General features: G+C 51.7%; 3 protein-coding genes across 3 annotated transcripts; 1 reads left to right on the top strand and 2 right to left on the bottom strand.

Moving 5' to 3' along the window:
* Positions 1-11593: 11593 nt before the first annotated feature.
* PV06_06655 (uncharacterized protein) lies at positions 11594-14464 on the bottom strand (the record flags this gene model as incomplete). Its single annotated transcript, XM_016407795.1, has 4 exons — positions 11594-12925; positions 12990-13120; positions 13173-13468; positions 13525-14464. 4 exons carry the CDS (start codon positions 14462-14464, stop codon positions 12193-12195), a joined length of 2100 nt encoding a protein of 699 aa, XP_016261275.1. The 3' UTR covers positions 11594-12192.
* A 2851-nt stretch (positions 14465-17315) lies between these two features.
* On the bottom strand, positions 17316-18848 carry PV06_06654 (uncharacterized protein; the record flags this gene model as incomplete). Its single annotated transcript, XM_016407794.1, has 1 exon — positions 17316-18848. One exon carries the CDS (start codon positions 18846-18848, stop codon positions 17316-17318), a length of 1533 nt encoding a protein of 510 aa, XP_016261274.1.
* Positions 18849-24138: 5290 nt separating this feature from the next.
* Positions 24139-25033, top strand: PV06_06653 (uncharacterized protein). Its single transcript, XM_016407793.1, has 2 exons — positions 24139-24455; positions 24517-25033. Exons 1-2 carry the CDS (start codon positions 24250-24252, stop codon positions 24806-24808), a joined length of 498 nt encoding a protein of 165 aa, XP_016261273.1. The 5' UTR covers positions 24139-24249; the 3' UTR covers positions 24809-25033.
* The last annotated feature ends 394 nt before the right edge of the window (positions 25034-25427 follow it).

Genomic DNA, 25427 nt, shown 5'->3' with positions numbered 1-25427 from the left:
CCGGGGCCTTTCAGACGAATTTCGCATCGGCCCTATCTTCGAGCCGACGACACGAAGGCCGCTGGCACCAGTGCATTGCAAGTGGACGAGGCTGCAACAACTGTTCGTGAAGTACGATCCCGTTGTCATGATTTCTCAGCTTCGTACCTGGCCTGTAAAATGGTAAATAATACTGGGTGGTGACGTGTGATTCATTTCCCGATCGCTTTCGGGAATTCTACTCCTGGGTTCGGTTATTGAGGTTCCATGGTCTCCAGTCGATATCTACTGAGATTGAGTCCAATCAGAGCCTGGCTAGCCAACCTAGTTTGTGGAAATAGTCCAGGTGTACATTCAACCAGGATCTTCCTCACGATTATGGTAATGTACCCGATTCAAAGAAAGCATCGTGCTATATTGGTCCACCGGTACTTCCGGGTCGACATGGGTCCAAGTGGTAGATATGGTATCAAATAAAGACAGACAAATACAGTGCACCATCTTCATGTATCCTTGTCGCCTTGCACCGTACGAGCGAGGAGCCTCTTTTATCCTCTTCAGAGACTCACGACAAGGTCAACGACGATCACCTTGCAACCTCAAGTCTACGACCGGCAGGACATGATATTCAAGATGACAGGACGCCCTGGAAGACAGCATTCGCAGCAGCAGACCGCTGGCTCCAAGCCCGGTCGAGACAAGTCAAATCCATTGACACAGAATGGCCAAGAACGTACCGCAGAGAGTCACAGGTCTGCCAATGGAAATGCCAGCGAGAAGGTCGTAACACCCACAAACGTAAAGATCGTCGACTGGGATGGACCAGATGACAGGATGAACCCCAAGAACATGAGCTCGGCGAAGAAGTGGCTGGTGGTCAGCACTCTTGCAACCGGTTCAGCATGCGTTACCGCGACCTCTTCGATCTATACGACAACGTACGAGAAGATGGACCCAGAGTTTGGAAGCTCCAGGATTGTGGCCACCCTCGGACTCTCGTTGTTCGTTGTCGGCCTGGGACTGTCTCCCATGCTGCTCGGTCCTCTCAGCGAGTTCTACGGGAGGCGGCCAATCTACATCCTTGCCTTCGCCTTCTTCACAATCTGGCTGATTCCGTGCGCGGTGGCACAGAACATCCAAACCATGCTGATTGCGCGCTTCTTCAATGGGTTTTCAGGAGCAGCATTCCTTAGTGTGGCAGGGGGAAGTGTGGGTGATCTTTTCAAAAAGGAGAAGCTACAGGCGCCCATGACCGTGTACTCGGCATCACCATTTACGGGCCCATGTGAGTATACGTTCTTTGTTCATGAGTTTCCCTTGCGCCTGACGTGTGTCAAATCTAGCTAATCTTATGGAATTCAGGTTTGGGCCCCATCATCGGCGGATTCATCAACTACTACACTTCGTGGAGATGGACGTATTATATGCTTCTTATCTGGGCTGGAGTGGTCACCATGTTGATCATATTCTCGGTACCGGAGACGTACGCCCCGGTACTGCTGCGAAACAAGGCACGCAAGAGACGCTCGGACACCGGGGATCAATCCTGGCATGCCAATATCGAGATCATGCAGGGCTCGATCTGTCGCACCATACTCACCTCTCTCTGGCGACCCTTCATGCTGTTATTCCTGGACCCGATGTGCTTTTGTCTGTGCCTCTTCTCGGCCATTTTGCTCGGAGTTCTCTATCTCTTCTTCGGCGCCTTTGCCTTGGTCTTCGAACGGGTCTACGGTTTCAACCTGTGGCAAGTTGGACTATCTTTCCTGGGTATCCTTGTCGGGATGTTGATCGCCGTCGGTACGCTTCCTATCTGGCACCACCTGTACCTGTACCAAGTCGCAAAGCATCAGAAACAGACCGGTGAAGCAAACCCCATGCCCGAATTCCGACTCCCTTCGAGTGTCATTGGATCGTGGTTCTGCGTCATCGGCTTGTTCTGGTTTGGATGGACCATTTATCCTTCGATTCACTGGATCGTACCTGTTATCGGGACCGCGTTTTTCGGGCTCGGCGTCATATTGTCCTATGTCGGTATCTTCACGTATCTTGTGGATGCGTAAGTTTGTTCTCGTCCATGAGACCAAATGGTCTACCCCGGACTCACTGCACCAAACTCTTCGTGGCTCTGAGTCAAGAACCTCAGGCCGTTAAATGAAGGTCAAATGCTGACGAGATGAACAACAGATTTCCCCTGTATGCTGCCAGCGCTCTCTGCGCCAATTCCTTTGCGAGAAGTTGCTTTGCTGGTGCCTTCCCCCTTTTCGGAATCCAGATGTACAATACTCTCGATTTTCACCTAGCCACAACATTTTTGGCTGTCTTGACCCTCGTAACGGCACCGGCTCCGCTTGTGTTCTATATCTATGGACCACGACTTCGAGCTAGGAGCAGGTTTAGTGAACATAGATGACAGCCACTTGTCATCAAGATATTGACACGACTCGGTGACGCGGTATATCCAATCGCTAATTTCTATACTACTGATGCTGTAGTTTTACAACGGGAAAACTATACACGGAGCCGTGTCCACTCCAGCGCGGTTCCGCTTAATATTCTCTGATCGCTTCAACCTCTGCTCAAATTGACTTCCATCCTATGAGTTGAGTGAAATGGAGACGGCCCTGTTAGATCCGGGCAATACTACCATGATATGTCGGCCAGGTTCACGAAATAGTCTAATGCACCTCCGTCTAGACCCGCCGTAAGCTGTTATGAAACTTTTCGAGATTTGGCCTGAACGGTGGTTCTAGGGGGATATGCTGTCGGGAATCTGGTTGTCAATCCTGATATTCACGCCATAAGAACGACATCATTTGCATTGTGACCCTTGAGACTGAGCCCTTTCTTGTAATCTGGGCGTCCATGTAGAATACTCTGCGTCGAGATGAGATAACGTGGCTTAGAACCACTAGCTGAGTGAGAACCGTCCCATGTGAAACAGACGAAAAGAATTGATCCAGTCACGGTGAGAGAGCCTCACCATGTATCAATCTTGACTTTGTATACTGTGTGCACGGTTACCATGGTATCTTCCCACAGATCAAAGTCCGCACACGATTGTTTTGCAAGCATTGTACGAAACCTTGCTCCAATTCGGCCATCTTCGTCACAGGGAGCCAACGAGGGGTGCTTTTGTAAATTATGAAGCCTGTTGCCATATCCGGACTACTTGTGAACTTTCACAAAGTGTGAAGCTACCTGTATAAATACAGGCACAAAGTGACAAGGGCGAGATCGCAGACCTCTTCGGCCGCTCTTGAAAGCCGGTGGAATTCCTTCCGGGCTCTAGGTATGTAAAACTAACACATAATTCGGTATACCAGTCGTCAGGCTCAGCTCTCCATGACTGCCATATTCCGGTAGGCGCACCGTGTTGGGGCTATCGGGATAGTGAAGCGGAAGGTCGGCTGCATGGGACATCCTGATCACAAGCAGGCTTGAGTTCAAGGTCGAGGGTAGGCAGAATGTCGGGCGGCGATGGGTACAAAGACAGTGTAGTAATCGTTAGCTCGGGCTTGATCCAGGTACCTTGACCCAGACACGAAACACGCCCAGATCATTCGAGGTTAGCAAGGCAAGTATCCTTGCATTGCACGAGGAGAGCTTGGTGGGCACTCTGAGAAATGAGATAGGTAACTACCTATCTCATTTGCATACCCGTTTAGGACGATTACCCAAAAAGGCAAAGTGCTTGAAAGATGTCTCCACTCTTACCAAGAATTTAGCATTGGGGGAGCTTCTCGCTGGCTCATCCCTGGCTGCGATGAGTGGCTGGTATCCCTGATCTAACCCACCTGGGATTTGCAGGGGAAGAATGTAAACGATCCAACGATGGCAAGGGTCTTCAAGCGGAGAGGGAATTCAGAACGGGGAAATAGCTTTTTTTGCTTCTAGCATGGAAGAAGTAACTGAGATTACCTCCCAGAACGGCGTGGCCCGCAGCACCGGTAGGTCGTGGCGTGTTAAGACTGAAGACCTTGCTCTTCTAGGAGAAAATCGTAGCGTCCTCCACCGAACTGGCCTCTAGGCGTGGAGTCTCACGGTTGTTCGGAGTGAACATCTCATATTCGTTCCTATTAATACCGGGCGATAGGAGACTTCTGATCCTCTAACCTTAGGCAGTGTGGTTTTCCTTGTCTTGAGAAACGCCGATCGAGAAATCATTACGCTCCCAGTACATGCCCATCACTTCGACTAACTAAGCCGATAACCTCGACCCTCGAGACCAGCATCACCTCATTACGATGTCAAAAGTCACCCAACACCACAGTTCCTCCAAACCCCTCAACTTATCAGCATACGTCCCCTCTGAACGCCATGGATCCGTATTAGACACTGATGTGGTCGTGGTTGGCGCGGGACTTAGCGGACTCCAGGCCGCGACCGACGTCCAAGCTGCCGGGTTTTCCTGTGTTGTTCTCGAGGCCAAAGACCGTGTCGGCGGCAAAACATTCACCACCACTGTCGAGAATGGACCAGGAGTGCTGGATCTCGGCGCGGCATGGATCAACGACAAAACGCACGGCCGGATGTACGCGCTGTTCAACAAGTTTGGCTGCGAGCCTATCATCCAGCGCATGGAAGGGGACGAAGTTTTCAGAATGAGCTCCAAGGACCGTTCCTACCGCACACGGTGGCCTGGGCTGCCGGCGATAGAGGAGACGCAGCGGGCCATGTTTGAGAAGCTCGGTGCAGATATGGACGCAGATTGTCAGTCAATTAACCTCCACGACTCGGCAGCGAATGACCACATCGAAGACATTTCGCTTGGTGAGTATTTCCGGTCCAAAGGAGCCGACGGGTTTGCGCTGGGGTTCTGGACTGCTTGGATCCATGACTTGACCGGGACTGATCCAGATGATGTTGGGTTGGTGTACTGGCTGGATTTCGTGAAAAGCGCAGGTGGGATCGAGAGCCTGTTGAGTGATGGGCCTGAGGGGGCTCAGTACATGACCAATCGACGAGGTATGATTGCTCCCATCTCCTTCCTGTACAAGCTTTAGACTCGGCCACTGACGAGTCTCGCGGGCGTGCCACAGGAAATCAAACCGTATCAAACTGCCTAGCAGCGAACCTCAAACCAGCCAGCGTCTACCTAAACTGTCCCGTCAATGCCATCACCCAGACCAGTACAGATGCAATCGTTGAGACCTTACCTGGTCGGGTCTTTCGAGCGCGCAAGGTTCTGATCTCGGTCCCGACACCATTGTACCGCCACATTCGATTCTCTCCGCCCCTACCGGTCGACAAGCAAGAGTACGTGGACTCGGTGCATCTCGGTCCCTACTGTAAGTGCATCTTGATCTACGCCGACCCCTGGTGGCGTGCGGCGGGGTTCAACGGCTCCTTCATCGACTTGTCCGGACCTGTGGTGTTTTCGCGCGACGTCTCGTCCGATGCGGACGGTATGTTCGCCATCTCATGCCTCATCGGTGGTCGGTACGCTCACGAGTGGTCTCGGCTGCCGGTCTCTCGACGCGTCCGGAAGGTCAAAGAGCAGCTGGCGACGATGGTGGGTCCTGAACACGGCCCCAAGGTCTACGACACCATCCAGACCATTGAAAAGGCTTGGGCCAAGGAACCCTTCATTGAGGGCGTGCCGTGCCCCATGCCAGCGCCCGGGGGGATCTGGCCTCGGCTGGGAAATGCTCTACGTCGACCTTGGGGCAACCTGTATTTCATCGGCACCGAGACGGCCATTGAGTGGAAGGGATATATGGAGGGCGCAGTGCGTGCCGGAGAGCGAGGCGCCGCTGAAGTGATTCAGGATCTTCAGTCTGCAGCGGGGGCCAGGTTGTAATCTGCCTTGTGAAATTGTGGACTAATCTTCGTCGCCGTTATCGCAATCAATGCCTAATGGATCGAGTAACCTAGCGAGTCCTAATGTGCTGCCGACAGTTTGACATGGTTCGTATATAGATTTCATATCTACCAAGATTCCCGCCCACTTCAATTCGATTCTCCATGCAGGTTGCAAAAACGCATCCAGCTCAATAAGAAATCTCCCTTGTCCACCGCCTCATATCCATAGTTCAAATACGAAAACACATCCTCATGTCCCCTCGCATCTTCCTGCTCAAAAACCCACGCAACACATTCCCCGTCACCCTTGCGGCATCATTATCATAGTCATTCCAGCCCACACAAGACAGCCAATTAATACTTCCGACAGAGAACACATGTCCGCCGCCCACAGCCTCAAATAAGACCATATCCGATCTGATCTCACGCGTCTGACTGCCCAGAGTATTCTGGATCGGAAACCCGACATCCTCGATGAAGATGCCAAAGTCATCCGAATGGCCTGTCGAGGTTGCCAGGACCACTGCACCAGCAGGACTGCCGTTGGCGACGTCGTACTTGTCAAATTCGTCACCGCTGGCGCCGCCTCCGAAGCCGTCGACGCCGATCAGATCGGCCTCTACACCGTCGAAGATCCAAGCATAGGCTCCACCTTTGCTGGCGGCTGTGCGACAATATGGCACGCCTGGGCCGAGGCCTTCACCGGCACTGCCTACGCCGACGAGCAAGTTCGCTGGCCGTCCACGCGAGCGCCACAGCGTACCGCGCTGGCCATTACTGCTGAAGTGCCGCTCTCCTCCCGGGAGTGTGAATGTGCGGATTCCTTGGTCCCCTCGACGGACTTCGAGACAGCCTTGAAACAGACCCTGTGGATTTGTATCATTCGCGGCAGTGGCTACCCCAAGTGCGGCCACCCAATAAAATCCATTCCCTCCGGCGTAGAAAAGGCTACCGTCCCGGCAAAGGTGAGACGTGTAGGCGTTCAACGACTCGAGCGTCGGATATTCAGGATGACATCCCGCGATCAGCACATCATACTGGTCGAGACAGAGCCTGTCATCCGCGGCCTCAAGCTGCGAGATGTGGAGATCGTGATCCGTGAGGACATCGTAGGGTATTCCCAAACGCTCCAGGAGACCGATCATAAGTAGGTCGGCACTGAACTCGCGTGGGCGGTGGAGGGCCCAGTGGATGTAATCGGGCCTCATGTTCAGTAACGGCCGTCGAGGTGATGAATAAACGACACCCGACCCATCGCGGTGGACGTCGTACAGAGACAAGCCGAGGTCGGTACGTCTCACCATGCGATCGAACTGCCAATCCTTTCGCACAGCAAAATCGTGACTTGGATGCTCCAGCTTGGAGGATTTCGACTGGTCGTACATGCGCTCATTTGCATACGCGAGGTAGGTAAAGGTGGACAGGACAAATCCAGTCCTCGGTCGCCTCACTCCATCGGATGGTCCTCGGGAGGGCCGCACAAAGAAGACAACATCATCCATCGCCAAGCCGTTGACTGCCTCGACACGGACAGAGTACGCTCCCGATCGAGCTACAGAGGGAACACGGATGCGAAAATCCGTCTGCCAGCCGGCATCGTCAAGATCGTCCTCGTGGAAATGAATGGCTCCATAGCCGTAACTAGCCTTGGTCCAATCTTCCTCGCTCCCATCCCATTCATGATCCGTTACTGCTCGTGTCGGACTATTGAACACGCGCCCGAGTGTGCTCCTACCACTGGTGTCAAATAGGGTACTTGAGTGGACGTCACGCGCAAAGTCGTATTTTACAGTGACTGTCTCCCCAGCGCCGTTATCACCAGAGGAAACCCGGATCGTCGGATTCGCGATGCGACCGTTGAAGAACGCACATATCTGGGCCGTAGACTCATTCGCAGACCTTGCGTCCATCGCTGCAAACATCAGAGGCGCTATCTTCGGCTGCTCAAATTGGCAACGGAGACGACGGCTCGTCATTCTGAACGCACTCTGGAGTGGTTTCTGAGAGAAGGTGGGAATTGGGGAGAGCTCAAAGTCCAGAGCACCTGCTTGCGAAATCCATAGCTCCAGCTTGATCCATTGCTTGTTTTCCGGATGAAAACCAGTCTTTACTAGTTCCTTGTTAGAACCAGTGCCTACCACGAGATCGACTCTTCCCGCATCGTTGAGAATCACCGCAAACCCAGAGTTGGTCGTGCAATCCAGGGTGGACAGGATGCACTGATCGTGCCCTGCTACTGGAAGATAGGAGCAGAAATGTAAAGAGATATGCACCTTATTAACGTCTTTCGTCGTGTTTGTTAGGGCAGAGTCTGTGATAATCGCATAAGAGCCCGGAATTGCCATTTGAAACCGTCCTTCCTGCAGTTTAGATGGGATTGCTGTGATTTGTTCCTCCTTCTTCTGCGGGTATACCTTTCCTTCAAGGCCCTGAACCAGTCGAACGACTTTGTACGTGTACGCCGGCTCCGTACATGAGATCTACCCATCACGTTCTCAGTATGCTGGCTATGTCGGGGTGATGCTGAATTGGAATGGACGATGGCTAGCACGGTTCAAGAGGAAACACTGGCTCACCAGAAGTTCTAAGCCGAAGAAACAGGCACTAGCGGCTGTAGCTTACAGGTACGGGGTTCTCAACGAGACAATGGAGGAAAGACTTCACATACCTTAACATCAACCTCATCTCCAGGATTGACGATCCAAGGTTCTGCGTACCCTATAATTTCCGGAGGATAATCATCAGGTACCGCGCGGAGAGTTGGACCCATGTTGAATGTCTGGATTGTGGAAGTGATAGCAACGAATGCCTTGGACGAATATACCGGGCTATTGTGCTTGTGAAAAAGATGAAACTGGCTGTGTATTCAACACTTGTGCAAGCCCATCGGTATTCGTAAACAACGAAACTGAAAATTCAGACTGATGTTCGACCTCGCACCTCGGGAATGAGAAGCATAGACTCTTAAGTGCCCAATGTTGAGCGCGTTCTTGAACTTGCCTTTCTAGCCGTCTCGCCAGAGATACAGAAATGAACATCGTGTGTTATCGCAATATCTGCTTTTGCGTTTCATCAATGTGCCTTACTACTGGGACACCATCCCCCAGGTATGTGAGAAGTCTTAAGCCTGTTTTGGTAACTGACCTAATCGGGCAGTTGGCGACCCGTGCGAGAGCGTAAGACGGAAATGGATCACCGTATCCCTCCCGCTCGGCTTGTCCGTATCAGTATCTCCGAGCTAATGTAATCTTTGAGACTAGGGAAGGCATATGGACAGTTATCTCTGTTCCACAGAGCCTCGGTCTGGCAAAAAAGTCGAATTACGTCCCTGAATCTCTCCCTAGCATCAGCAAGAGGTACAAATGTCCTTAGGTTTCCCCCCTTGAGCGAAGATGGTGCTGGATCATACAGATCATCTCAACTCATCCTTATTCTGAACAACGGACTGCTGCATCATCGTCATGCCGGATTCAGTGAGAGCAGGGGACGCTCCGCTGCGAACGTCTGAGGTAGCCATTCCAACAAGCAAGTGGCGGCTCAATCGGCCTTTCAACCAGAACATGATTGTCGGATGGTGAGTGGTCCACACACAATACTTCCCTGGCCAGTTTGAAAACAAGCTCCACGAGATGGTAGAGCTTTCCCGGCTCTTGTGGAGAGTATGGTACGTTTTCCTGACGTAGCTGACGAAGACATATGCTTTTGTCATTATAGTATCCTTTTCTGTTTGCCTGGGATCTACTTGGCTCTGACTGGCCTTGGAGCCGGTGGAGGAAAGCCATCTTCGCAGATAGTGGCATCCAACACCAACGCGTGAATGCATCCAGAAGCCTTGGGCTTCATCATGTGTTTTTGAGTTCATGGACTAACTTGATACGCTCTATTAGCATACTATACGGTCTGTTTACAGTATCAGGATGCCTGGGTGGATCAGTGTTGAATCTCATCAAACCCAAGCTTACCTTGTGAGTCGACGTCGTGCTTGAATGTCGGGAACACCCCTAGGACAGCCTTCTAAGGTTGCACAGTGTTATCGGAGCCATTGGCTATCCGCTCTATGTTGGAGGACTTTGTAAGATATATGCTTCCGGCCTCTCGGTGTCCCCTAGAACCAGGAACTGACGACGCGGGATAGGGTATTTTGATCGTGAGGGCTACCAATGGTTTCCATTATTCGGTATGTAAAAGCTTGCAGCCTCTTTGCGGCGCGTCAATCCGTGGCTGACTCTTCTGTTCTCGATGCCGACAGCTGGAGCGATGCTGGGGATCTCTGCCGGCTTCCTGTGGACAGCCTGTGGTTTTATCCAGCTTGCATATGCCGAGGAGCAAGAAAAGGCGATGTACATCACGATCCAATGGGCCATGACCGCCTTTGGAGGTACTGTCGGATCCTTGATCGCATTTGGCATCAATTTTCAGGGGACAGACGCGAGCGGCGTTTCAACTCCAGTGTACGCCGTCTTTGTCGTCATCATGTGCTGCTCGATCGCCATTGCGTTCTTCCTCATAACCAGACCAGAACAAGTCGTTCGCGACGATGGTACTCATCTCGCTGTGTTCCGTGCTACTGACGCCTGGACCGAGATCAAGGGTATCGGTGAAATGTTCACCGATCCAAAGATTGTGCTGCTCTTGCCGGGAATCTTCGTGGCGGAGATGGCTCTGTCAATAATGAGCAGCATCAATGGTGAGTCGAAGCCGATCCTGTCAAAGTCCCTTGTGGACCTCCTTCTCTTCATGAATCTGACCTATGGGTCCAAGGGTATTTTTTCAATCTGAGAACACGATCCTTGAACAACATCATGTTCCAATTTGTCATGATCCCCTTGCCTCTCGCCCTGGCCTGGGCAATGGACACTCGTTTCATCAAGAGACGCCGCAGTCGAGGGCTTTTGGGTTGCTCCATCATCGGTGTAGTGACCCTTGCCACCTACAGCAGCATGGCAGTCTTTATCAAGATCAACGACATTGACAGGACCAAGCCACCGCCACAGGTCGACTGGACCGATAGCAGGTTCGCTTGGGGATTCATTTTGTACCTGCTCAGCGGCATTATATACGCCGGCTTCCAGATCTGTGGACAGTGGATCCTCGGGGCCTTGACGAACGAGCCCGCAAAATGTGCGCGCTATGCCGGTCTATACAAGGGATTTACCAGCCTGGGTCTCATGACCGCGTTTCTCATGGATGGTCAAGGGGTCTCATATGTGACACAGCAGATTGTTCAGTTTGTCCTCTATGTGGTCGGTTTGGCCTCTTTGTTTGGAATCACCTGGTTTTGTGTGAAAGACACAAACTACTTCCTCGAGGCAGACGTGATTGTGCCAAAGCATGTCGAGGCCGAGATTGTGACCCAGGGCGACGGAATAGAGCTCGGGAAAGAGCAGGAGGAGAATGCTGTGGACATCAGTGGGGAAGAGATCGAGGATCAGCAAGGTAACTTGAGTCCAAAGCGGTAGTTGCTCTAACATGGTCAAATTGAGGTGGGTCAGAAGTGCTATAGCCCTAGGCCAGAGCAAGGTGGTGAAGTGGACTTGTAGCGGTATGCTAGGGCACAGGTAGAGATCAACGATACCTATCTTGTTGAACTCTGCTCGGCCTTTTGACTCGATGAGAGAAGTCCCTAGACAGATCAAGTAAGTGGACGGTTTAGGCAATTGCCAGTCTTGACGTGCTTATCTACCTTGGTTCAATGCCAACTTAAGAGATATATATCCCGTGTCACAACATTGTGGTGGCGATAGGGCTTGTCTTCCTGCGACTGCTGCTGTCATGGTAAATGTTGAAGCTTCGAACAGATCATATCCGCATAAAGTCGTTGACCTCGAGGCCCTCCGAGCGTATAAAGGCAAGATGTCTCACATTCGTTGCGTCAACTATCCAGGATACGAGACGATAGCAGAAAAATATGGCCTTTCGGCAGCGGTCTGTATCTCGGCTGGAGCTCGGCTGGTCGTGACCTCAGGCCATGTTGGCATGGACGAGGAAAGGAATATGAAGGTCGACCTCCGCGAGCAAATGGTGCTCGCGTTCAAAGTACGTCTCCAGGAAATTTGTCCACCGAGATACGTCAGAACTGACACCTGGTCACGTCCTAGAACGTGGAACGGTCGATCCACGCATGCGATCCAAGTTTGACGGCAGACCAGATCTGGGGCTCAGTCTACAAAGTGACATCTTATCACGTTGGCGGCGTGGATGAAGGTGTTACCGATCTGCTGGCATCCGTGGCCAAAGAGTACATGGGCATCCATCGCCCTGCGTGGGTGGCGGTCGGAGTTGAGACTCTTGCGGCAGGCACATTCGAAATGTGTGTGTCCGCAGCGTTGCCCGGGGCGAGAGAGGCTGCAAACCGCAGCATATCCAATATCTGAAATGAGTCCCAAGGATCATGGGCCAGGATGGCAATCAGCCAAAACAAATTCGGATCTGGAGCAAGTTCTGAGAATCTTTGCGACCTTTTACGTCCACGATCTGACCCCACCACACTTGCTCAGGGCCATGAGTGGCTTGAGCCGTCCAGACTTCTTCCAGTAAGGGAATCATGCCACCAAACATATAATATCCAGTCCGATCATGCCAGGCAGAACAGAGTTCTCTGATAGTATTGCGCGCGGAGGGATCAAACATCTCGCAACCTGCGAAGAATAGAGGAAGTAGAGCTTGCCTAGCAACGAACTGGTCGTCACGGCATGAACAGGCATGATCCAAAACAGTCCTGGCGCGATAAATCACCCAGCCTGGAGGTCTATCGCCAGGCGTCCACCGGAACACGCGGTAGATGTAGAGGAGGAGCCCGTTGCGCCATGCCTCAGAACAGTGAAGTCGATCCACATCTTGGTGCACCTTCTCTTCATCGTCGAACGCTGTGTCAGAGGGTTTATGACTCCAGGTTTCAAGGGACTGTTCGATTTCTAAAACGAGGCTGTCATCGAAGGAAACCCAGCGCATAGACGCGGACTTTTGCTTTTCTTCTGCCAGATGTGCCAGCTGAACCAGCGGGACCACAAGACTGCGTGGGCAGCCGCATAGTCCAAAATACGTGAAAAATCGGTCGTCCGCGCAGGCCAGAACTGATTCAAAATATTCGTAGGGAAAGATGCATGGGGTTCTGTTGACCAAGCTGATCACTGCATCCCACCTAGAAGATTAATTTTAGTTTCGACATACTTGGAGCTGTGATATCGCGGTTGAAGTCGACCCACCAGGTAAGAAGTGCAACCTGAACCGCAGTACGAGGGTTTCTCGTCCAGGCCTCTACGCCACCACTTAGCTGCACGACGTTGTAAGCGCCAGTGAGGTGCGTCGTCCAGCTACCGAGTAGCGAGTATGCTTCCTGGAGTATTCCTGAGCCAACTTGCGATGAGAGCGGGGGAAAAGCAGCTTACATCCAGAGAGAATAAAGTAATAATCGTGTCAAGTAATGAGGCAGCGATTTGGATAATGTTATCATTGTTGAGGGCTTGGCGGAACAACTGAAGGGCAATTTGACTGTGATTTATTACCGCCTCTGAAAGCTGATGTCGTCCGCTGCTGCTGAGCGACGAATGGTCCGTGTGGTGACATGCCAAAGCAAGTACGGCGTGTAGGAGATATCCAGACTTTTGTAAGGCGTTCATGGGAGACCGAAATGGGTTCGCCGGCATGTCCGAAGTCAACGGGATAAGGCAGAACTCATTATTGTCTGGCGATAGTCAATATGCTTGGCCAGAAAGGTTCAAATGCGTGGGAAATTATTACACCTCTCGAAAATAGGTTCCAGCCACTCAAACTGCCCGGTATATAGAGGACGAGGGGGAATAGTTTGAAGGAAATGGTACAACGATGCCCGTATATCCATGGAGGCTGCGGCAAAAGGTCGATGTGAGAGCTCTGGGCTTGTGACGGTCTCAGATCCATCAAGACCATCGGCGAGCTCGTCAATCGTTGATTCGGAGTCGAACATCATGTCAGAAGGTATTCCAACTTGGCTCTGATTTTCAACATAATTGGGATCGAGATGGAACTCTTGCTCGTTGATTGGTGAGTTCGGGGACGAAGGCAGGAGGATCGTGTTGAATGACGTTGGCTCATCGAGGTCCAAAGGCGCCGCTACAATGGGAATCTCGTTGTCTGAATAGAATTCTTCTGCACCCAACTCATTGAGGTTGTCGGGCTCCGGCACACTGGTGTTTTCATTGTACATGTAAATGTCTTCCGCGCTTGGGTCTGCTCGAGCGTTCATCATATCAGATTCGTGACCAGGCATACCTATGTCCGGAAGACGAGAATTGCTAGCAGTAGATTCATCATTGGACGACGGACGTTGCTGTGTCCTGTTGGCTGCTTGCGAAGAACTTCGAGGGGCGGGCGGCGCGCGAGTTTCGCCATAATCGAGGGACGATTCCACAAGATGCTCACTGATGAATTCCAACTGGCGTGGGCCCGAAGCGTCGTCATATCCCCTCCATCTAGACCTCCGTGCAATCGACCGCTTGACTGGCTTCTTTTCGAGGGAGAATCCTGGTTGCCAGGAGAGTTGTACTGTAAATCCACCGCAAGTGTTGCCAGACTTCTCACAATTTCCACAGCGCGGACGGACACGGTCGCACTTCCACCGGCGGGCAACACAGGTATGACAATCATTCCTTACAGATCTTGGTGGACGACCTCTGCGAGGTGTCGAGGGCTGAGGTTCCATTGCAAGGCAGGTTAAGGAATCGAGAGATTATTAACATCGGGTGGTAATACATAGGCAAAGGGTTTAGTGTTCCTTCCTCCGTCCGAGTATCAAGAAGGATCTAGGCTCTCGTCGTTGAAGGGCCATCAGTTTGCAGATTAGATAGTCTCTATTGAGTTGTTGACAGGCCGCGTGGTCAATCACGCCCTAGGGCCTATGTGCTTGTCCGCGCACGTGACGGACGGGGTTTGCCAAGGCAATGTAATGACGGTCACGCTAGTGCCCCGGTGGCAATCTGCTTCGCGCTACTCCGTTACCTATGATTAACTTCCTTTTTTAATTACTACCTATAGTTAGGCGGGTTAAGGCCCCTGTAGAACTCATTATGTTGATCCATGGAGTCACAGCACCTAGAGGTCAATGCAACGTGCCTTGCATGAGCCTACGTCTTGTTAAGACCATAGAATCAACCCATCGATTCGCCGCTAGGTCTACGAGGATGAGCACAGCATGTCAGCGGCATACAATAGTACGTCCGACGTTGATCAAGATTCGTCCTTCTGATGGACCAAGTCGAACCCCTGCCAGCCCTCTAACTTCTCCCAACACTGTCTTTCATACATCTCAATTCCTCCGGGATGTGTCAGCATCTGACCCTTCTTGCCGGGGAGGTTCGCTTTGTTCCACCAGCTATCAGTGAAAGGAAACAATGTAGGTCCGTTCAAATCCTCGATAACGGCATCCCAATCATCTTCCGCAGTCTTGGTAGGCTCGAACGAACTCACGCCCTCTCTCTCCAGCTTCTCAATAGCTGAGGTGACCCAGTCTGCTTGCATTTCGATCATGGTGATACCGTTTGACAAAGCGGAAGGGGCTGGGTTTTGTTCAGTTAGAGTCGATCAACAGTCACCCGAAAGGGAGCAAACAGAGAGCTTACCTTGAGGTGAATAAACCATGAAAGTATTGGGAAATCCAGAGAAGGTCATCCCCAGGTATGTGCGGATTCGATCTTGCCAAATCTCTTTAATATCCTGACCTTCTCGACTTCGAAGACCCATTTTGAACAATCTAGCCCAGAAGGTGCGGGTTAAGGAAACCGGACTAACCTGGATCACACAAAAGAAGATGGAGAGAGCACTTACGAGCCAGAGAATGAGTCGAACCCGGTAGCCAGGATGACGACATCAAAGTCCTTCTGCCTGTCTGTCATAATGCCGGTCTCATTGAAGGTCTGGATAGGTGTTTCGACAAGGCTGGCGATCTCGACATTGTCGCGGTCTAGCATTTCATAATAATCTTGCTCCAAAGGACACCTCTTGGTCCCGAAATAGTAAGGCGGACTTTTGGGAACCATGAGCTCTCTTTTCCTGGCATCCCGCAGCCGTGGAGATGTCTTTTTCTGCCAGAAATCGTACACGAGCCTATTCGAGTCTTTGCTGACCATAATGTCTCGGTAGTTGAACATGGTATAGTTGAAGGCCCCTCGTCGCCAGAGCTCTTCGAGGAATCTCTCCCTATCCTCATCGGAGACATCGACAGCGTCAAACGGTGACTGACGTCCCGGGAACCCAGTGGCGCTCTTCCTGCCGTCACGGAACAGCGCCTCGAAGTACGTCTTCCATCCGGTCTGTTCATGGTCGCCAAGAGTTCGTTGACACATGGGAAGACATATACTCGGCCTTCGCATGAAAACAGTCATATGCTGGGCTTGTTTGGCCACTTCCTGCACCACTTGAACCGCAGTTGCGCCAGCACCGATTACTGCAACCCTCTTTCCGTTGAGGTGGACTTGCTCAGGATAGTCGGAAGTATGATAGAGTGCACCCTTGTAATTCTCGATGCCGGGGAAATTTGGTGTGAAAGCCTGGTGGAGGAGTCCGGTACAAAGTATTAGATACTTCGACTTGAAAATGTGCCCCTGTCGCGTTTTGGTCGTCCAACCCCTTCCGTTCCATTGCACATCATTAACGTGAGCGTTGAAAGTGACATCCTTGCGTAAGTCCAACACGGTGTCAACGTGGGCAAAATAACGTCGCAACTCAGCAGACCCGGGAAACTTCTCACTCCATTGCCAGTCTCGATAGACCTCGGGGATACTCAATTGGTAGAATGGCCATTCCGAGTCGACGCGTGCTCCAGGATATCTGTTCCAGTGCCAGACTCCACCGAAGTCGTCTCCCGACTCGAGAACTCTGCAACTCAGTCCAAGCTTGCGTAGACGATGTAGGGTAGCAATGCCACTGAACCCAGCTCCAACAATGATGGTATCGTAGACAGTCGGAGAGGTGCTGTTGGTGATCGGGTGGCCGGTGATTCCATTCTCCATGCTGAAGACGACGTTTGCGGAACTGTTGGAACCAGAAATTATAAGATGTTACCAGAAACGTAGATTCCGGGCAAGATGAAAGAATTCACAATCGCCTGTCAAGATTATCTCATTTGGTGGGAGACTTATACTCAGAGACAGACGTGTCCCGACCGACATGAAGTCTCTAACCGGAACTGTGGTAACAAGTTTCTCAACGAGCTCTCTAACTTCCCAAAATCCTCAAGACTCCACAGTCGGGCAAAAGTGTGGTAATGATGCCAAAGGCATGATCATGACCAAAAAGAGCAATCGACCCTAAATGGAAATCCTCTTAGGAAGGTGCTCTTGCTCGCTTCGTGGAGATCGTCTTGACGAATAAAGCCAGGTTCGCTAGAAAATCCCCTCCCATCTGAATAGGACTGGTGCAAAGAGTGCAAAATTCTTTCGGGGCATAGAGTCTCATTGAGGTCTTTATCCAGGCTTTGCTGATTCTGGTCTTGCCAAGTAAAAGACCCAATTTTGGTACACAAGGTGCATCCCTTCCCAGACTTATTTGCTCTCAATTCACCATGTTGTCTTCTCTAAGAGCGCCAGACTTGCTCCTAGGGACCACCCAACCTCATAGCTATTGATCTTGTTTACAATCCGAAGTTGACGGCTCTTTGTCACCTCGAAGCCATCGTGAAGCAACGCTTCCATATATTGCAAGTCCAGACACCATTCCGGCATCTCCAGTAGAACTTCCACCACACCACCAACATTCCCAAATAGAGCCGGCCACGCGCTCTCACCAGCACAGACCTTCAAGACGAGCTCATGCAGGTCAAACAAAGTGAATGATTCCTGGATCCCAAGAGGGTGGGTACGATCGTAGAAATATGAGAGGACGTAGACGTCACCGGAGACCACCTCCTCAATCAAAGGCTGATGTACACCGTTGATCGAGCAAGGTGACGTCGGACATGTTGTGTCATCTTTGTTGAGGATCTCCTTGATCAACTCTCGACACTCTGTCGCGGTAGTTTTGTTGTCAGACTCGTTGGCAGGTCCTTCCATCACAACCTCGTGTTTGCCGGAGAGGATGTGGTCATCAAGGGCGACTTTGATGCAGCTCCCCACTGGAAGACAGGGGTTAAGAACCGGCTGCGAGAGACCATGATGTGGCGAAGCTCGATCAACAACCGATTGGTGTAATGTCTTCCGCGCCGCCATCAACCCGTAACCCAAATGGGAATACTGATACAACTGTATCTCTTTGCCTCTGAAATCCAATCTGTGGACAAATCTGTCTTCTGTGAGGTCAGTTTGTAAAGCCTTTCCCTTTTCCAATTCCTGCCCAGGTAGTTGCTGAAATACCACTTGTAATGAGCCACCGCCCAAGTCAAGTAATGCCGCTGTATGCATACCGCCATCGCGACCGGGTTCCAGATTCCCGAGGAGATAATTGGCAGTGAGCCAGGCAAACACTGCCTCATCCTCTCCATCCATGACTTCGACGCCTCCACTTTCGCGCGACACAACCGGAAATGGAAATCGCGCCTCAAGTCGTGCTCGGACAGCCTCCAGTATTTCCGACGCTGCTCGAAAACCCAGCAGTCGAAGGCCTGCCGTTGCCTTTACGGCAACAGGTGTACGTGAATGGAACTCTCGAGCCACAGCCGATTGTGCAAACTTCATAAGGTCGTCGAGACTGGCCGCGGCCTCTTCCGGGTCGTCGTAAGAGCTCAGTCCTGATCCTCCCAGCCTTGCCTCCGTCATTTGGAAGTGTTCCTCTTCCAATTCGGGTGTTCCGCCGCAGTTGTTGAATCTGTAGACGTGAATTCGGCTTCCAGTACTTCCCGCATCGATCATGATTATATATTGAACAAGTGGCTTCCTCAGGTCGTGCGGTACTGTGCATTTTGTTGTGGGTGGCGTGCTTTCGACCGTGGAAAAATGAGCAGCGGTACCGCTAATTTCAGTCAGGACTGAATCTTTATCAAGGATCTCTGGCTGAATATGATCGGGCCGGACATCTACGACGGGAAACTGGTAGAGGAAAAGGACAACGGCCACGATACAGAATACCTTGATAAACAGTGTTCGCAGACTCGACATCCTCGAGGCACTTCGAATTGGTCCAATCATCGAGAGGTCGTATGGTTTGAAAACATTTAGTACTGGTGCAGACTATCGCGCTTCAATGACTGGTTACAACCTGGTTCAGTTGGAATAAATGAGACTGAAGTGATTGCGTTGAAGTCCATGATAGACACCTGTGTCTCCAGCCTCCCGATGCCCTTCACATGTATCCTCAGGAGTTTACATCGGCGCCTCCTCACATGCGCATCCGAACTGTGGAGCTGGCCCCGGAAAGGTGAACAGGCGCAACCACGGTCAACACACTGGTCCAATTTTGCCATCCTGAACCTATGCAACAAAGATACATTTGCGAGGAGGACCCAGAAATGAATTTGCTCCTAGACTCAGGAGGAACAAACCTCGACGACCATGTCCTTCGAAGCTTAGCCCTGAAGCCATACCGTATTTAGAACCTTGCCACTTTAGGCAATTACCGCTTAGGGAAGCTAAAGAGCAAGGTTCACGCCGACCTGGCACGCACGGACGGATTGATTGTTCGAGGGTGATCGGACCCTTGACCTTGATTGATGCGGCTCGCCATGGACAGGTATTTCAAAGCGGTCTCCAGCCCCAGATTTCTCATGTGGATGCTGTGTCTAAGAGAATTCACCTTTCCAAAGGGCGGTGGACGTTGACTCCGATATCATCATACCACCTGGCGTAGAATGGACGTTGAAAGCAAAATGGGCGTGGATAGCAATGCTGATGATCGCGAGCTCGAAGCTCAGGGGTATCAGCGTGCGATGCCTCGAAGATACTCTTTGTTGTCACTTCTATCACTTTCCTTCGCCCTCACTGCCAGCTGGAATGGTTTTGGAAGCGCTATTGGTACGGGCCTTGGGGAATTTGGATCTGCTGGGATCCTGTGGACGCTACCCATTGCGGCGGCCATGAGCTGGATCGTGTCGCTGGGAATGGCAGAGCTGTCGTCTGCTTACCCCAACTCGGGAGCGCAGTACTACTGGTCTTTTCGAGTTGCGACATCAGCATGGGCTCCTTTTGCGTCTTATGTGTAAAGTTCCCCCTCGCACATGATGCTTCGATAGCTGTTCACCGCTCACACCTTTCGCTTTAGCTCCGCTTGCGTCAGCACGGCTGGCTGGTGGCTTGGGAACGCCAGTGTCGCCAATTTCATTGCGGCAATGATATTGGCGATGGTGAAGATATCCATCCCAGACTATGTCATTCAACCGTGGCATCAGTGGCTGCTTTACGCTGTCATACTCTGGCTCGCAGTGGCGATCAATGTCTTCGGCAGCCGCTTTGTCCCGTTGTTCTCCAAATTTATACGTGAGTTTGCTGTTCGCTTTGGGTATCCGGCGTTGCGGCTAGGATTTTGACCGTGGCAGGAGTGCAGTGTACTTTTCGCTCACCTCTCTTACCGCCACCATCATCACCATCTTGGTCTGCGCGGCCCCCAATTTCCAAAAGGCTTCCTGGGTATTTGGAGATATCACCCATGCTTCAGGATGGGATAACAAAGGGCTCCTGTTCCTACTGTGTCTCTTGAACAACGCATATGGGTTCATGGGCACTGATGCCGGTGCACACCTGTCAGAGGAGATCCCAAACCCCATGGTCAATGTCCCCAAGGTTATAGTTATGCCGGTGCTGATCGGGTTGATTACGAGTAAGTTTTCCCACCTTGTCTGACGCCGCGAGCCATAGAGTGCTGACAGCATACTACGTAGCATGGCCGTTTGCTCTCGCATGTTTGTTTGTTATTGTGGATGTCAACCGAGTTATCGCTCCGCCGAGTGGCCTCCCATTGATAGAGATATACTATCAAGCAACCGGGAGTAAAGCTGCAACGATCGCGCTCCTGGCAGCCTTCGCCTTCTGCATGTTTGGCTGTGCCACTGCCAACGTGGCTGGATCGAGTCGTCAGATCTGGGCGGCCTCTAGAGATAACACGTTCCCGGGCTCTCTTTGGTGGTCTCAGGTATCTCCTCGCTTCCAAATGCCTCTGAATGCGGCGGTTCTCTCGGGATTCGTACCAACGGTAGGTTCGACCAAGATTTGGAATGACTGACCATGTTTCGACGCTGACGGATTCTGTGCCCCTTCCAGATCTATGGTCTGATTTTCCTCGGATCGTCTACCACCTTTGCATCCATGGTTGGCGCCAATATTGTCTTCATGATGACTTCCTATGTGATCCCACAAGGAATACTCGCATGGAGGGGCCGAGCAGTCCTCCCGGAAAGACATCTCAATTTGGGGAAATGGGGAGTGGTCGTCAACGTAGTAGCGTGTTCGTGGTGTGTATTCCTGGACATAATAGCTTGCATTCCTATTACGAGACCGGTCACAGTCACGAACATGAACTGGGTGAGGTAAGTGAAGCCATACTCGCGGACTCTTGATCCCCGGAAGTTGAACTACCGCGTTACTGATGAACTGCCCAGCGTCGTGATCGTTGGCATCACAGCATATATTCTCATTACTTGGTATTTGTGGCAACGTCATGTGTATACGGGTCCTAAAGCCAATTTCCAGCTCCAGAACACCATTCATCATGAAATCTTACATCATGAAAGCCAAGGGGGGCCGGCGACCATTGTTGGTGTTGAGCTGGACAAATCGAGCCTGGAATATGGCCAGAAATCTGTCAAGGGGGATTGAGCATACTCGGGTCTTTCTGTCATGGCGTGCCATGCCTTCTCTGGTTAAGTGTTCCTGCTGATCTCACGCGGACAGTAGGCTTCACCTTGATCCCCCTCCGAGACAGTGAATAATCTCTATATACACATATCAAGCAGCCTGTCCGATCATCTTGCATGCGAGACACCTTCCCTTCTACCTTCAAGCTCGACCGCTTCATTGCACACTTCATCGCTCGCACTGCGCTCACAGCAGCGCGCACATTCTTGCAGAACTTGATTAATTGTGTGTCTGCCTATCTACTCGTTGCTCCTGACACTGCAGGAAAAGCAGATGCACTCACACCTCTCGCGTACTCATCAGCCAATCATAGCACCCTTGGCAGGACCCCCCTGGGAGGAGAAAGACAAGTAAAGATAAGCGTGATCCAATCGTGCTTGGTTAACGCGACCGAAATTCAATGCATGCCTCATGAGAAGATCTGGGCCCACAATTGCGTGCTCGCCAGCCTTGTCAAAACCCGAGAGCACGGCATCAGCCGTGGATCCTTTACGTGGGATACTCCGTATACAGATAGCTATATATTGAAACATGGCACATTTGCTTGACGCGGAACACGAGCCGTCATAATTCCAGCAAGTTCGTGAGAAGAAGAATACTCTACAACCTGTTCAAAGTACGGTGAAACCCCTTGGCCATCAATCTGTTCACACATCGTCCACGCCTGCGAGATGGCGAAAGAAGACCTGGAGCCTGTCGCTGCCTCCTCACCCGAACCAGCACCGGCGGAGAAACAACGCAGGAGAAGCAACGCCGATGCAGCTCTTGAGCTCCTAAACAATACGGGCGGTCTTCAACAACCCATCGATCCAGCTCGACAACGTCGACTCCTGAGAAAGATCGATCTACATATCATGCCACTCATCTGTCTGGTATACTTCCTCCAATACATCGACAAGACGTCGCTGTCGTACGCTAGCGTGACTGGCCTTCGAGAATCGGCTCATCTCCATGGGAATCAGTTCAACTGGGTCGCGTCAATCTTCTTCTTTGGCCAATTAGCGTTCGAGTTTCCCACGATCAGGTTGTTGCAGGTATTCCCACTCGCGAAATACGTCAGCGTCAACGTTGTCATCTGGGGTGGTGTCCTAGCTGCGTTGGCCGGGTGTAAAAGCTACGCAGGTCTGTTGGCATGCCGATTCTTCCTCGGTGCAGCTGAGGCCGCCGTCGTGCCTGCTTGGGTTGTACGTTTCTCATCTCCCTTGGCAATTGGCTTGCAGAACGTTCTAGGTTGAGCACAACTCACTGACTCTACCTTCTCCTCCGCCGCAGGTCTTTACGAGCCAATGGTACCGGAAAGAAGAACAAGCGTTCCGTGTCGGTATCTGGTTCAGCATGTGTGGCTTCGCCCAGATGTTCGGAGGGTACTTTGCGTACGGCGTCGCCCGACACGTCGGAGGAGATGTCCACGCCGCGCTGCGAGGATGGCAAATCATCTTTTTGATCCTCGGTCTCCTGACCGCCGTGGTCGGCGTGGCCTTCTGGTTCGTTCTGCCGGATTCGCCTGTCGTGGCTGGGTTCTTGTCCGGGCAGGAGAAACTCGAACACGTCGAACGGATCCGCGGCAACGAGCAAGGCATCGGATCGCAGACGTTCAAATGGGACCAGTTCCGCGAAGCACTGACGGATATCAATACGTGGCTGTACGCGTTTTGGGTCTTTGCCGCCAACATCCCCAACTCGATCGCCACGAGTTTCGGCAACATCCTCGTCACGGGCATGGGGTACAGTAAACTCAACTCTCTGTTGTTGGTGACCCCCCTGGGGGCGTACGAGGTTGTTGTGCTCCTCGGCGTGACATACATCGCCATGAAGACCGACCAGCGGTTGTGGTGTTGCATCCTGACACACATCCCGTCCATCGTCGGTGCGATCTTGATGGCTTCCACGGAAAAGGCATCTGCCCTAGTCGGGTACTATCTCAGCGGTGGCATCCCGATAGGCTGGACTACGATTCTGGGGCTTCAAGCCACCAACGTTGCTGGGTCCACGAAGAAGATCACCGTGACGTGTATAGGTAAGCACTCGCACCGCCTGTTACTCGTATCCTCGCAGATGTGTGCGAGTGATCACATTGCTGCACAATATGACTGACCAGGTATTCCTTGAAACCAGGCACGATAGCATACACAGTCGGAAACATCATCTCCCCACAGACGTTCCAAGCCCGCGATGCTCCACGATACTTGCCCGCCAAAATATCAATTGTCATCCTCTATTTCCTGATCACGGTCGATCTGTGCCTTATTCGGTACGTGTACGTTTTTCGCAACAAGAAGAGGGACGCGGCCAAGTCGGAACGAGGCGAGGACTATGTGTTGGAGGAGAACCATGAGTTTCAGGATCTGACGGATATCCAGAATCAAGAGTTTAGGTATTCGTTGTGATGGAGCATAGTACTACGGAGTAGGACTAGTGAGAATTATAGGCATTAGTGACTATCTAGGCGTGAAAGCGCAAGGTCATGAGAATTACTCCTAGGATGCAGGTAACCCGAGAAATGCACGTGATGTCGGCGTCTGCAAAACTATCCCCACTATAACCTTGGCATTTGGTGGAGTTGAACCCGCATCCTGCGCCAGCTTCTGCAGCCTTCGACATTCTTCACATACGTCCAAAGCACAACTTGTTCAACTCTGCTCTAAATCCCGCAGCTTTCCTCTTATTACTTCCTTCGAATCTTATCATCTCTCCAACACACTCGATCTTCAAAATGCCTCGTTCTCGTGGTGGTGCAGGACCTTCCCGATCGGCCCCGTCGAGGCCTACGGCTTCAGCACCTCGGGCTGCCGCGCCACAGCAGCAACAACACCGACCCATGTCGACCGCTCCCACGGCACCTGCTCAGCAAGCCCATGCTCCTCCGGCTCAGGCCTCACAAGGACCCGGTCTGTTCGGCCAGATGGCAAGCACTGCAGCGTAAGTTCTTTCTTGACCAGTTGATGAGATAATCTTTGTTACTGACGATGCGGTCTCATAGTGGTGTTGCAGTCGGATCCTCAATTGGCCACGCCATCGGCGGATTCTTCGGCGGCGGTTCCTCTGCCCCGGTCGAGCAACAACAGCAACCCACCGATGCCTATGCACAAACCGGAAATGCGATGGACAACAGACTGTACAACCAGACCTCGTCCGCCGAAGCTACCGGTCCTTGCGCCTCCGACATCAAGAGCTTCACCGACTGCATGAACCAAAACCAGGGCAACATGACAATCTGTGGCTGGTACCTCGAACAACTCAAGGCCTGCCAACAGGCTGCTCGACAATACTAGAATGACCCTGACGAGCTTTGATCATCCCGATGCTGGGTGGAAGTTGTTTTCATCAACATGTAAATAGCCAATAGCATTCTGGTTTCAGATGGCGGGAAGACCAAAAGAAAAACTCTGCTGCATTTGTATTGCGCGAAAGATGTATCAATATATAGTCAGCCAAGGGGGACACACAGGTCACCAATTCAAGCTTGTTACTCCTCTCAATGATATTTTGACAACTTACCGGTCCATTCTTGTTTGTATAAGGTGCGAAGAGAGGGGGATTGCCCTTCTCACAAGGACATGTTATGATGAATGGTTGCTCTTCATCACAGCATCGCTGGCGGTTGGTAAAGACTTCCAGTCGCCCTTCCCGTTGTGCTTGAGAAAGTAACTCACATGAGCCATTCTTATCAGACGAAATCTCCGCATTTGGGATCGAGATCTCATTTTCTGGTGCACCAGACTGCTCGGTCTAAATGAAGTCACATATTACAGAAGGACCCAGGTAAGCAACGTGAGGGTGGTTCTGTGAAGATGGTATCGTATCACAGATGAGGGTGCGGAATATCAGTCCGTGGCGCCGCGATGGGGTGCTGATGAAGGTGTCCATTCGCGCCAGCAACACGGAATTAGT

Source organism: Exophiala oligosperma, assembly GCF_000835515.1.
Source record: "Exophiala oligosperma strain CBS 72588 unplaced genomic scaffold supercont1.6, whole genome shotgun sequence".
NCBI classification, from domain to species: Eukaryota; Fungi; Ascomycota; class Eurotiomycetes; order Chaetothyriales; family Herpotrichiellaceae; genus Exophiala; species Exophiala oligosperma.
Note: the sequence above shows the minus strand (reverse complement) of the source record. Positions and strands in the feature narration are given on the sequence as shown.

Bases quoted from the DNA above. Each gene is read 5' to 3' on its own strand.
- PV06_06653 (XM_016407793.1), top strand. From the start codon at position 24,250: ATGCCTCGTTCTCGTGGTGGTGCAGGACCTTCCCGATCGGCCCCGTCG. The intron at 24,456-24,516 runs GTAAGTTCTTTC...GCGGTCTCATAG, and splicing joins CAGATGGCAAGCACTGCAGC to TGGTGTTGCAGTCGGATCCT.